Source organism: Camelus ferus, chromosome 9 (assembly GCF_009834535.1).
Source record: "Camelus ferus isolate YT-003-E chromosome 9, BCGSAC_Cfer_1.0, whole genome shotgun sequence".
NCBI lineage: Eukaryota > Metazoa > Chordata > Mammalia > Artiodactyla > Camelidae > Camelus > Camelus ferus.
The window spans coordinates 15,997,761-16,011,203 of NC_045704.1; the positions used below are offsets into that span (position 1 = coordinate 15,997,761).

Below are 13,443 nucleotides of genomic sequence, written 5' to 3' on the forward strand. Positions count from 1 at the left end.
AGCAGGGGGCTGGGGTCTTGGATTTCTGGGTTGAGGGAGAAGGGAGATGGAGGCCCAGACAAAAATGGGATGGGAGGTCGAGGTGGGGGGTGTTTATAGCGCAAGTGGTAGAGCGCATGCGTAGCATGCACAGGGTCCTGGGTTCAATCCCCAGTACCGCCTCCAAAAAAAAAAAAAAAAAAACAAAAAAACCAGATAAGCCTAATTACCTCCTCCAAAAAAAAAAGAAAAAAGAGAAATGGGATGGGACGTGTGGGGACAGTGTAGCATCTGCTAAAAGCCTAGGCTTTGAGTGAAACCCGGTTTTTAACCCTCACTCTCTGTGACTTTGGGCACACGTAAGTACCTCTCTGAGCCCTTTTCCCCATTTGTGAAATGAAAATCCAGCATTTTAACAGAGGCTTTGTGGATTCCAGGAGCCACCTGCATATTGTGCCTTCCCCCAGGGCTTGGAGCAATCATGTTGACTCTGGAACCAAAATGTCCTGGCCTGAATCCAGGCTCTGCTGGTCGCCAGCTGTGTGACCATGAGCAAATGACAGCCTCTCTGAACGTCCAGTTTCTTGGTCCAGAAAACTAGGATAGTTGCCTTATTGTTTGGTGAATTGTTTGGTATATGTCAAGTACTGAGAACCGTCACTGCTGTGGTGGGCCACAGTGTCACTGTCCCCTCCCCAGCAGCCGTTACATGCACCCCAGCTGTTTCACATATGAGTAACCCCTGATTTGGAATTGAGGTGGATAGTGAAGCCAGTAAGAAATAGAAGAGCTTCAACTCTTTGAATAGAATGGAGGAGCTTGCTTCTGAGGGTGTGGGGACATTGGATACTGTGGCATCTGAGGCTGGTCTCAGGAAGGGAGCCCCCATGCCAGACAGGCCAGGGCCTGTTTGCTTTGGCCTCAGAAGGCCCTGGCAGGGAATGGGTTGGGTGGCTTCTCTGAGCCGTGAGGGGTCATCACTGGTCAGTGGCCTCCCTCCGCAGACAGTGTGTGCCAGGGTTTCAGTTCCTCTGTCTGGAGTGGGGTCAGGGGTGTCAGCTTGCCTCCCCTGCTTCCAGCCCCCCCTGTCCCCACCAGTGAATCAGACTCCAGCCCCCTCCCTCCCCACCAGGGGCCAGAAGCCCACGGCCTTTTCCCAAGGGTAGTAACTGATTCTGAAGCCCTTCCAGGTGCTTGAATACTTCGTGAAGCTTTTCAAAAGCTCTGATCTTCCTGTTAGTCTTCACACACCTTCATCCTCTGCCCTCTTTGGAACCTGGAAAAATCTTGGAGTCCCAGCCCTCTGCCCCCACCCCTGCACCCAGAGACAGCCTCATCCCTGTTGCTTTAGTTCTTAGGGACAAAGTCCTCTGCAGCCACGCTGGCCAGGCCAAGCTGAGGTGAGTGACCACAGGACCACGCCCTCCTGGGGAGGGAAGCCTGTGATGTCCCCGGCGGCTGGGAAAGTCACAAGGAGGCTGTGTGACCCTGGGCCAGGCCCGTCCCCGTGCTGGGCTGGGCTCTGGCCAATGACCAGACTTGACTCCCTTGCGGTTTGTGCCCCCCTGCCGGCCACTGTGGGGAGGTCGGGTGGATGGAATAGGCCAAACGGGGCCACAGACACATCACACGTAGGAAAACAGAGGCCTCCCATTTCACTTGGGTTTTTTTCATGTATATTTTTTGTTGTTTTTTTTTTTTCTGTAAAATGTCCCAGTTCTTCCATAACTTATAAACATGATTTATATGCAGGGTGGGCGGGCAAGTGGGCAGGGCGGGCTGACTGGGGGTGGGAAGCTCCTCTGCTTACTGCCCCCTTGGGGCTGGGCCCAGGGCCCTTTGGGGGATGGGAACACCCCAACACCTCCCTGAGGTTGTCTGGCTGCCTCTGCCCCATGGTGCTCAGAATCCCGTGTGCCCCTCGATTCCAGAATCCCTTCCTGGACCTCCAGGCCTGCGGGGCACGCTGCCCCTGGTACTCTGAACCCTGAAGCGCCCGTGGTTCCAGAATCCCCCCTCAGCTGCTGGGGTGATGGGTCCCCTCCTTTCCGCTGTCCCCCTGACCCCCGAGGAGGGAGGGAAGGGAGGGGGAGGGGGACTCAGGTCTCCCCTCCATGGCAGGGGGAGGGGGAGGTGGGATCTGAAGGAGAAAGGGCGTGGAAGGCAGGGGCCAGGAGGGGCTCAGCCAATAGTGAGGCCGAAGCCGCACTGGAACTTGTTCTTTCGGTGATTCAGGAAGGCCCCGAGGGCCAATGTCAGGGGCAGGGGTGGGAGCTTCTTCTCCAGCGTGGCACCCACGATCCAGTTGCTGTCCACGGAGCCTGCCGGCAGATAGCTGTGTATGAGCCACGTGCTGGCTTCTTGCTCTGTCCCCAGGAGCTGCCCCAGACTGCTGTCCATGCGGTCCCCATCATCCCGAAGCCCCTCAACGCACCCCAAGAATTTCAGCTCTGAGCTTAGTGCACCCCACCTCCGGAGAGCCCCCCCAGCATCCACTCTGGTCCTGTTTGCAGCAGGTTGCTGCGGCTCTCTGGGGATGGGTCTGTCCCTCCCACTGTTAGCTCTTGGGGATGGGGACAGGGCCTGGTGACTGCTGTGTCCCCAGCCCCCTCGACACAAAGCTGGGCACAGAGCGGTGCTGAGTATCTGCTGAATGAAAGACTGAACTCTCCTCTAGGGCTTGTGTGCCAGAACCTGACAGGTGTGCAAGTACCTGGTGCCATTCCCGCACAGTGCGGAGGGAGGACTCACTGACCAGGAGTTGAGGAGAGCAGAGCCGTAACCCAAACCCAGCCTCTGACAGCAGGCTACTGCCCGCAGAGCGAGGGCTCGAGCAGGCAAGCAGGGGAGGCAGGCTTCAGAGGCAAAAACAAAAAAACCCCAAACCCTTCACTGGGCCTCCTTGCTGCCTTGAGAAGCCCTGGCCCAGGCCGACTGAAGCTGCCTTACTGGGGCAATCTCCACACACCCCAAGCCTGAGAAGCACTGAGGTCCAAGAAAAAACTTGAGACTAGAGTCGGTGAGCCTGGGGGAAGGTTCTGGATCTGGCTGAGGCTGTGCAACGTCCCAAATGGGAGATATGGGGTGGGCTGGCTGTGCTCCAAGTTGCCTTCCACTCATGATAAAAAGAGAGAAGGGGCCAGGTGTGCAGACTGGGAGAGGGCCACTGGTGGGGTGAGGAGGGAGGGTGGTAGATACAAAGCTTGGGGCCCAGGCACCTACCCTCCCTGGGTAATTTGGGGGGCCGGCATGATGCCCTCTACCATCGCCCCTGGTCTAGACACCCCCTCAGAGCTGAGTCACCTGTCGTTTCCCAAGTAAGGAAATGGGGGCCTGTACCTTTGAAGAGGAGGTTGGCCTTGGGCAGGTCCAACTGGTACCCAAAGGAGACACTTGTGTCCTGCATCCTTGTGCTGGCCTCGAACTCCACACCCACCTGCAGCTGGAGGGGCCAGGACAACACAGGCGAGTCAGCCTCCTGGGTGCGAATCTCAGGCACAGCAGCCCCCAGCACCCCGTGCCCGGCAAGCATACCCTGACAGCCAGTCCCCGGACTAGCTCACCTGGTCGCTGGCTTTGTGGTAGTACGTGGCGTGCATACCCGCCTGACCCAACGTTACTGTTGCCACCCAGTTGTTCACTGTAAGAGAGCAAGGCGGTGGGTGGGGCAGGTTACCAAGAGGGCTTGGGCATCTGGGAATCTAGGTTCTCCTCCACCTCCCTCAGACCCAGGAGTCCAGGCCCCTAGCCCCCTCCTCCTTCAGACCCAGGTGACCAGGGCCCCCAGGCTCACATGTATATTTCCCAGCTAGTGACATAACAGTGCCCTCCTCCCCGGGCCGCCGGTGATAGACCAGCTCTCCGCCCAGGGCCAGACACGGCGTGATGCTCTGGAGGTAGTGGGCCACGAGGATTCCTGCAGGGGAGACGGTAAGTTAACACTTGGTTTGTTGGTTAGTTTCCGCCTTGTCACAGTGCCAGGCTAGACTCCTGCTCCAGGCAGCCTTCTAGACTTGCCCCTGCGAGAGGCTCAGGGCTGCCTCAGGCCTCCCAAGCAGGCTCCTTGCTCAAGTGGTTCACAGGACCCTGAGGTCAGCCTCCCAGGCCCCGTGGGACCTCAGCTACTCTGCATTCATGTGCCTCCGTTTACGGAGGAGCCTACAGAGGCTGAAGGATTAAGTCACTCCACAAGGTCACAAAATGGGTCAGGGGCAGACTCCAGGCCTCTCCACCTCCCAAGCCCAGGCTCTGAACTGCTCTCCCGCCAGGAGAGGTAAGAGGGTACAGGTTGGTAAGAGCACACCTCGGGGGGCCAGAAAGCCTGCGTTCAGATCCCAGCCCCACCACTTGCTGGTGGAGGAACCTCAGGCCTCTGGCATCACTCCTGGCAAGGACCACCTGGCAAGGTTGTGAGGAAGAGCTCAGGGCTGGAAGCAGGAGCAGTATCTACACAGCCAGCACCCAGCAATCACGAGGATGGGCCCTGCTGAGGTCTACTTCCTCTGTTCCTCGGCAGCAGGGATGGCTCTGAGGCTCCCTGAGTGTATGTTAACAAATGACTTCACCACTGCGCTGATTCCTTGAGCCCGAGGACAGAGACTCACTCGTGTCTGTCTCTGAAGCCCCAGAGACTAGACACCAGAGTGACCTCTGCAGAGGGGAAGAACCAGGGAGGAAGACAGAGGGGGTACGCGGAGGGAGAGAGAGAGAAGCGGAAAACAAAAGACAACTCTGTAGTGACAGGAAAATGATCAGAAAGGGAGAGGGATGGAGGAATGAAGATTCCTAACCTGACGAGATGGAGCAGTTGAGCTCAGTGGAAGATAAGCTTGGAGATAAGCTTAGAGATAGACGCTCAGTGAGAAGAAGGAATACAGGACAGAAAGGAAGGTGGGGACAGGCAGGGACAGGACAGGCCCAGAGTTGGGGGTGGGTGGTACAAAGCCTAGGGGACAGGAGCACAAGGTGTCAAGCTAGAGACAGGAAGCAGGAGATGTAACTATGCTTCCCAGAGATTAGAGGCACCAGCCTGGGGACAGGCTGGAGGCAGCAGGACAGGGACGGGTAGGACAGGATCTGGGGCCGCTCACATGTGCAGGCACACCTGGGAAGGGGCGGCCACCAGCGGAACTGAGGGAGGCTGAGGGTTCCTGGCCAGGGACCTGGTGGTGTCTTCTGGGGCAGCTGGGGTCAGGGTGGGCTGGAGCGGATCCCTAAGGGCTCGAGTGAGTGAGTTTGTCCATTTCTTCACCCCACAAGTAGATGATACAGATCTACCTCCTGACTCCTACCCCTGGAGCTGCCTGTTAAATCATCACCAGCACACCTCTGGCCCGGATTGCCCTCTCCTTCGATAAAAGGGAACCCGAGACCCAGAGAGAGAAAACTGACTATCTCGAGTTCACACAGGGACTTCAACTCAAGAGTCTCTGGTCACTACTGGGACTGAGAGACCCCCAAACTTCTCTCCCACTCCCCCTCCATCTCCTGGGACTGCCTCGTCCTCTGCTCCCTGGATCCCACTCTCACCCTCTCCAAACAACCCTGCACGCAGCAGACAGAGGGATCTTGCTCAAGCACAGACCTGACCCCGCTCTCCCCCTGCTCAGGCTCCCCAATGCCAAGGAGACCCTGGCTCCTCACGGAACAGGTGCAAGGCCCCATATGGCTGGTCCCCAGCTTTGAGAGAGCCATCGTCTCATCCCATAACACAGCTGGCCATGCTGCAGGAACACGTGGAGCTCTCTTCTGCCTTCAAGCCCATGCACACACCATCCCTTCGGCTGGGTGTACCAGTCTCTCTGCTTCGTCTGGGAAAGTAAATGTTTGCACTGAAGCCATTTCCTGGATTTGCCTGCTTTCTCTCCGTGGGATTGAAGCTGCCATCACCACAGGACCACTGCGGCCGCATAGCCCTGGCCTCCTGCAGTCGGCCCGAGCCTCTCCTGGTTGCCCCGTGCCCTATGGAGTCGCCCTATGGAGTCGCTCTCTCTGCGCCCCAAGCACGTTCCCTGGGCCTCTGGCTCGTGGTTGCCCTGCGCCGGGATGTTTTTCCTCCGAGGGCTTTACAGCTCATTGTCCAGCACTTAGCTCCTCACAGGCCTGAGCATTCCAGCCCTTCCTGCATCTCTGTCTCCTCAAGCTGCTCTGCTTTTCCCTCCTGCTTGCGTCCAGACCCAGCTCCCCCATGACCTGGGAGCTCCCCGAGGAAGGAGCTTTGTCAAGACCAGTGGTTCTCAACCGGGGCCATTCTGCGACGTCTGGAGCAGCGAGGGAGAAACCACGGAGCTCAAGACCCCACAAGAAGGACAGGAAGTGAGTCAGCGATCTGTGGGCAAAGAGGAGGCCGTGGGCAAGGGGCAGAGTGCAGCTGGCCTGGAAAAGGAGCCTGGTCTCCGGAAACCTACAGGGCAGGCAGGGGCTCTCTGGCTTTGGGTCCCAGCACCACCCAGGCCCAGAACAGGCACAGGTGCGCGAGGTGCTCAGAATGAAGCAGAGGCTCCAGGGGAGGAACTGAGGCCATGGGAGGGAACTGAAGTGAAACGATGGGCTCCTCAGTGAGGCAGAGGCTGCAATTCAAATCTCAGCTCCTCTGCTTCCTAGCTGTGTCCGTTTCACCCCTGAGCCCTGCTCTCCTCATCTGTGGGAACACTGAGCCCCGACCCATGGTGGGAGTGCACCCTAACTAGGCGTAGCTCGCCCCGTACTCAGGGCCGAAGCTGGGCTCTCCCACTGCTCCCTTAGGAAGATGTGCTCACTGCTACTGTGCCCCAGAGACAGACAAGGAAACTGAGGCTCAGAGGGGGCAGAGCCACCAACTATAGGTGGTCAGCACTGACCCGGGCCCAGTAGTTTTGATCAGTGTCTCGGGGGGAGGAAGGGACACCTGTAAGAACTGAGAGATGAGAGTGTCACCAGTGGCCTTGGGCTCCAGGGAAGAGGGAAGGAGAGGCCAGCGCTGGGTAGATGGAAGGACGACGCTGGTGAGTGTTTGCACAGCGCGGGCCAGTGCTAGAGGAGCCGGAACTCTGGAGGTGGACTCGCTGATGTCCTTGGGGAAGCACCTGTCCCTGTGTGCCTCGATGACTTGGGGGTGACAGCAGCACCGACCCCACAGGGCTGCTGAGGATTCTGTGAGCTTCTACAGGACCACTTGTTTCCTCAACGCTCTACCCCTAGTGCCTCGAATGAGGGACAAAGTGCGCACGATAAGCTTTGGGCCTGATAAAGGGCAGGAGGTGGAAACCAGCTTGCGCTGTAACCATCACTCAGCATTTTCTGAGCACCTACTCTGTTCCCAGCATGGTTCCAGGTGCTGCGCAGACAGTAGTGAGTAAGCAGATGACTCCCTGCCTGGAGAGAGCTGACGTCCTAGCATGGGAGGCAGGTGAGGAAGAGCGAGACCACTTCAGAGGGAAGGGCTACCACGGAGACGCGAACATCACTTTAGCCAAGGAAGGTCTCTCAGCGAGGGTGGTGTGTGTCCTGAGAGGCGTTCATTCAGCCATGTCAAGATCAGAAAGAATTCCAAGCAGTGGGGATGGCAGATGAAAGAGAGGGGACCGGGGAAGAAACAACACAGTGATTCCAGAAGAGCTCTTGTGGTCCAGCTGCAGTGAGCGTGTGAGCAGGTGGAAGAGGAGGGTGGAGGGGACAGGACCCCCGCTCTGGGGCCCCTGGATGCAGCCCACCTAGGAGGCCTCTCATGCCCAGCCTCCCATCTCCCAGCCCGTCCCTCTCTCCTCACCTTCACGGCTCCTCTCCTCCCCTTCTTCTGGAAGCTCAAAGGTGACACCTCTGCAAAGGCTCCTGAGCCTCCAGAAGGCAGAAGTGAGGGCTCTCCCTGGGGACTCCCAGATATCCTGGTTTCCCACCTCACACATGCATTCACTCAGCGCTCACTGCCCAAGAGCCTAGGGCCCAGCCACAAGGTGGGAACCAACGCCACCCTTCCAGTGGTCCAAGCCAAAAAGAAGGGGACTGATCTCTTATTTCTGACCTCTCTCTTATCCCCAACACCCAATCCATCAGCAATCCCCACTGCTCCAGCTTCAAAGTACATCACTTCTCCCCCCCTCCACTGTCCCCAGGCTGGAACCTCTTGTGGTCCAGTCTCCATGTGTTGGCACAAGGGGTCCCGTTAGAAGCTAAGTCAGAGCCTGCTCCTCTCAAAATCCTCTGGTGACCTCAGACTCACTCAGAGTAAAGACCAAAGTTTTACAAAGCCTTATATGATTTGGCCTTCATTGCCCTCCTTCCTTTTTCATTACAGCCCGGATCTTCCTTGACGTTCCAGTAAAGGGTTCTACTTCAGAGCCTTTGCACTTGCTGTTCCTTCCAGCTGAAAAGCTCTTTTCCCATGTATTTGCTTGACACCTTCCCTCACACCCCTCAGTCTTCGTGCAAACATTAGTTATGTAATGAAGCCTTTTCTGCAGACTCCACCCACTGCTCCTGAGGCTGTAATCTTTTCACATCACTCCATCACTACGTCTTTTCTTTATATGCTGCTTTACTTGTGTCAGGAGAATGGAGGCTCCCAGAGGACGAACTTAATTTTCCTTTGTTCACCACCTTACCCTTGGGGTCTAGAATATACACAGTACGTGATCGCTAAACACTCACTAAATGAATGTAGAGAAATCAAAGGCAGACACCTAGAGATGAGAAAAAAAAAAGGGAACCAAAGCGGAGAAGTACAGACAGAAGAAGTCAGCCGGTCCCTGCCCCCAGCTAACCCCGTCAGCTTCCACCTCAGACTCACTTGCTTCCCCACAACTGCACGTAGACCCCACCCGCCTTGGGATCTGCTCTCTGCCCCCAGGCAACCCCAGAGCCCCACAAGTAGTAACAAGAGCAGCTCATCTTGGGACCTGTCACATGCTTAACCCTATTTGAAGCTCTCCAGACATATGAACTTCCATGACCTACTCAACAAGCCTGTGAGGCAATCTGATTTTACAGATGAGGAAACAGGCCCACAGAACTGATGAAAGTGCATATAATCGCAGTTGAGACAGCGGCACAGCTGGGGCTTCAATCACTTTCTCACCCACAATGCTATGGGGCCCAATGTTCTCAAGACATTTCTTGCCCATGGACCAGTTCTTGGATAGTAGAAAAGGAGGGAGGGAGAAAGAAATGGATTTGCTGGTTGAGCTGGGGCGGGGGTTGAACCACCCTTCAAGCCCCGGGCCTCTTACCTGAACCCACCAGGACGTCTGGGTTCCCCAGGGTGACGGCTGCCGTGAAGTCGGAACCCCGGTATTCCCCGTCTACCTGCCAGTTCACAAACTTCGACTGCTGGGTCTGTGAGGGAGAAGGGGATGCGTGAGGGTCCCTTCCAGATACAAAAGCCTTTCCTTATCCCCTTATTTTCTTTTTTTCTTTTTTTTTCTAATTGAAGTATAGTTGATTTACAATGTTGTGTTAACTCCTGGTATACAGCAGTGATTCAGTTATACAAATATATGTCATGTCCAGTTTTCTTGTTTATAGGAGAGAGGCTTCAGCCTCCTAGACCCTCCCTAAGAGCAGGTTCAAATATTTACTAGTCAAGTAAGGGAGGGAAGGCAGAAGCAAAGGAAAAGCAGTCAAACAACAGAGCTGGCGATAAGGCAGGATCCTAGTTCCTCCTCAGGTGATCTACAGAACAATGCGTCTTTGAGTTAAGGCCCTACCCAGATGGATGTAACTTCAGGCTGGGCACCAGATTCCTGGCATAACACCCTGTGACCCCCCTCCAAACAACCAGAAGAAAGTCACACATCCTGCAGCCCTCCTCACCAAATCTGCCTTTAAAAACTCTTCCCTGAAAACTGTCTTTAAAGTCTGAGCCACCCGTACTCTGCTTCAAACTCAGATGTTTTGGTTTGTTTGGCCTCACTGTGCATTGGGCATATGAACTTAGGTTCCTGGGTTCGACAAGGGCTTGGTGCTCAAGGTGACTGGGGGAGCAGCTGACACAACTCCCACTCACCTGAATGGCCATCTTTGATCTGAGGCCAGGGCCCAGCTGGTGAATGACCTGAGCGTTGAGGCTGCCACTATTGTCCATGTCACCCACCAGCACGGGGAATGCCTGTGGGGCAGAGAGCAGGATTAGAGATCAGAGACAGAGCACTAATGGAAGTACAAGCATGATGGGCCTCGGTGAGAATCCTAGATTTAGAAAGCCCCAGACTGAGCTCATCTCCTCCAGGAAGGCCTCCAAGACCACCTAGGCTGAGTTAGGCTCCTCTCTGGGCCCCCACAGCCTTTGGTTCCCCCATTTCAGTCCTGCCCACCCTGCACTGTTACTATCTGGCGACAGGTCTGTTCCCTTTCTCTGCTAGGCTATGAGCCTCATGGCTGTTTCAGTCACTGCTAGGTCCCCAGCACCGCTCAGCACAGGGCTGGGCACAGAATGGGGTAAAAGGAAAGTTTGTTGAATAAACTAATGTATTGAATGGAAATAGTTAATATAAGCAGAGATCTAATTTAGCCCAACTCCTCCTTGTCCTGCCTCAGCCTCCTTACAAGCCCCCAGGTTTGCCTTCTTCACTCCCCTAACCTAACATTTCTCAGGCTGTCTGCTGAGGCTATTTCCAAAGCATTCATCCCACCATGTCTTTCCCTCTTCAGATCTTCCTATGGCTCTCTCGCGCCCCCTAGTGAAAGTTCAAATGTCTAACTTGGCCTTCAAAGCCCAGCATGATTTACAACCCAGCTCTGCCCCCTCTAGGTCATTACTGTCTGGTGACCCGGGTGTCCCCGGACTCGCCCAGCCCAAGGCTGGGCAGAGAGGTGGGGGTCAGGATGAAGAAATGACCCAGATTCCAATGCACCTTGGAGAGACACAGTCCCCACCTCCCAACACCCTCAGCAGCTCTGGCCTCCTACTGACAAAGTGTTCTTAGCTTGCCTGTTTGGCTACATTATTTGTTAGAAGAAAGATACAATGAATGAATGGCAAAAGGAACCTCACCTCTGTGGGACTCAGCTGCTTTGTCCCCACATACGTGACCCCGAAGTGGTAGTTGGACTCCCCGATTGTGCTGAGGGCTACTGTGTGGTTCACCTGGGAGAAAGAGGGAGGGCTGTGGTGATGAGACTGTGCCCCCTCCCCCAGGAGCCCAGCTGAGCCCACTCCCAGGACAGCTCCCCTCCCACCTGGGATAGGGGATACTTGCCAATCTGGCTTCCCCATCAGGGCATCTCTGGGCTGGGCAGGGGATGAAGACTGGGAGGTGTGGACTGACTAGATTAGAGACTCAGAGAAGAGATGTGCCAGGGCTGGGACTGCATACCTGGTACTTCATTCCTGCCTGGATGCTGGTTGTAGGGGAAGGGAGGATCTCTGGCTTCTGGATCTCTAAACACTACCACTGGCCCCCATTGAGTAGTCAGCCTGGCACTGTGTCTCTGAGTCTTTTCAAGTACCAAGGAGCCCAGACCTTTAGGGAGGAGGAGTAAGGGGGCTGTATATGCAGATACAGGGGAATGGCTGGGATGACCTCTGGAGAATAATGGCCTCAGGAAGGCTCACCTGGAAATGATTACTCAACCCTTTGTTGACTGTGAGCTTGACACCTTCCATCTGAATAGGAAACAGCTCTAAAGAAGAGAGAAATGCTATCACACTCCAACACACACACACACACACACTATCTCTCATCCCTTCCTTCCCTATCATGCCGGCTCTCCCTTCTCCAGGGACGAACAAGCAGCACATTGCACAAAGTACCCCAACCAGCAAAGAGGCAGAATAGCCTAGTGGATGGGCCCAGGACCAAGGCCTTTGCCTGCATCCAAATCACAGAATTACCTTTGTGACCTTAGGCAAGTCACTTTATATCTCTGTCAAACGTTATCATCTGTAAGATGAAAATACTCACTACATGGAAATATTGCAAGAATTTAATGAGTTAACACATACTGAATTCCAGAACAGTGCTCAGTAAGTCTCCACCACTTTTGCTACCATAATTATTCCAAGCCAGGATCCTAAGCCTTGGGTTCCACCGCCACTAGCCCCTTGCTGACACTTTGCTGACACTGTGACCTTGGGCCTCAGTTTCCCTCTCAACCACATGAAGCTGGCTTGGCTGATTCCTGGGGATCCTGAGGTTCCTAAGGCTTTTCTCTAAGGCTTTGGCATTCCATCCCGAGGTTCCACCATTTGATCCCATCGCTCTAAGCCCCAAGTCCGACGTTCCACCACGCGATCCCAACGTCAACTCCTAATGCTCTGTTAAGTTATTCCAATGGTCTATGCCAATTCTTAAGGTCCTCAATGTGCTCCCGCTTCCCCCGAGATCCGGGCCATCGCACCCCTACCAGGCCCCTAGCCCCTCACCCTTGCACTTCCGGTGGCACTCCTCGAACGTGCCCGGATTGGGCAGGCAGCCGCAGGCCCCATCATCCGCGGTCCCTCCAGAGCTGGCGGCCGCAGTCCCGGGGGTCCGTTCGGAACCTCGACCTGCGCCAGCCCCAGTGCCCAGGCCGCCCCCGAGCGGCGGCAGCGTGAAGCCCGGAGGAGAGGGCGGAGGCGGCGGCAGTCCCACGAGGGGAGGCGCAGGCGGCGGCGGCGGCGGCCCTGCGGGCGGCGAGCTAGCGGCCAACACGTTCCCCATGGTCGCCTGTAAGGGGAAAGGTCAAAGGGCAGAGGTCAAGGCCCGCAGTCTCCAGGCCCAGTCCCCAGCCAACACCCGCCTGCTCGGAGCCTCGGTTCTCACCGCGGCAGCGCCTCCTCCGGGTCTGGGCTTCGCTCCCACCCCGTGCGCCACGCGCAACCGAACCCGCTGCCGCCGCCGCCGCCACCGTCGCCCCGCCCCGCCTAGCCCATTGGTTTAGCGTGCCTTGGGGTCCGCCCACCAGCTTCAGAGCCTGGCCTTACTATTGGAGTCATGGATGAGAGTCCCACCCATCTCTTTGGAACGTCCTTTTCTGTTGGTTTCCACTCTCAGACAGGTCAAAGCACACCTCCCCGCCCTTCCCATTGGCTCGTGGCACCCACCCCGATTGGCTCGCGATGCCGCGGGTTCCTGTGCTCACTCGCCATTGGTCTGTGCTGCGCACTTTGCAACGCCCAGTGACTTATCGCCTCTGCCCCATTCCAGAAGGCGTTCCCCTTTTGGACTCCGCCCCGCGGCGAAACTGCCATGATAATTGGTCGGCCTTGGCCCTTGCAGCATCCTAATTGGCTCCAACAGGTACAGGGGCCCGACCCTGGTGGCGTAATCAACCTCTTGTGTTCATTGGCTAATGTGCCAGGGTCAAGGGACACAGGTAAAGGTGGGTTGAGCGGCAGAGGCTGCTAGGCAGCAAGGTCAGGCCTCGCATCCCACCAGGCACCGCGGTAAAGGGGCGGCCCTGTAGTCCGCAGTCGCGGACCGAAATCGGAAGTACTAGCTTCTCCCACAGTGCCCCGGGAGAATTCTAACCCATTAGGTGAACCCTGTCCGGCTTCTTGTTACCCACAAT

At 56.2% G+C, this 13,443-nt stretch overlaps 1 protein-coding gene across 1 annotated transcript; it reads right to left on the reverse strand.

The window, feature by feature from the left end:
- Positions 1-1,632: 1,632 nt before the first annotated feature.
- Positions 1,633-12,849, reverse strand: TOMM40 (translocase of outer mitochondrial membrane 40). The gene is made up of 10 exons (XM_014551835.2): positions 12,696-12,849; positions 12,317-12,599; positions 11,507-11,574; positions 10,946-11,038; positions 9,959-10,060; positions 9,183-9,288; positions 3,773-3,895; positions 3,543-3,619; positions 3,319-3,421; positions 1,633-2,300 (listed from the first exon to the last, which is right to left on the reverse strand). Exons 2-10 carry the CDS (start codon positions 12,591-12,593, stop codon positions 2,161-2,163), a joined length of 1,089 nt encoding a protein of 362 aa, XP_014407321.2. The 5' UTR covers positions 12,594-12,599; positions 12,696-12,849; the 3' UTR covers positions 1,633-2,160.
- Between the last annotated feature and the right edge of the window lie 594 nt (positions 12,850-13,443).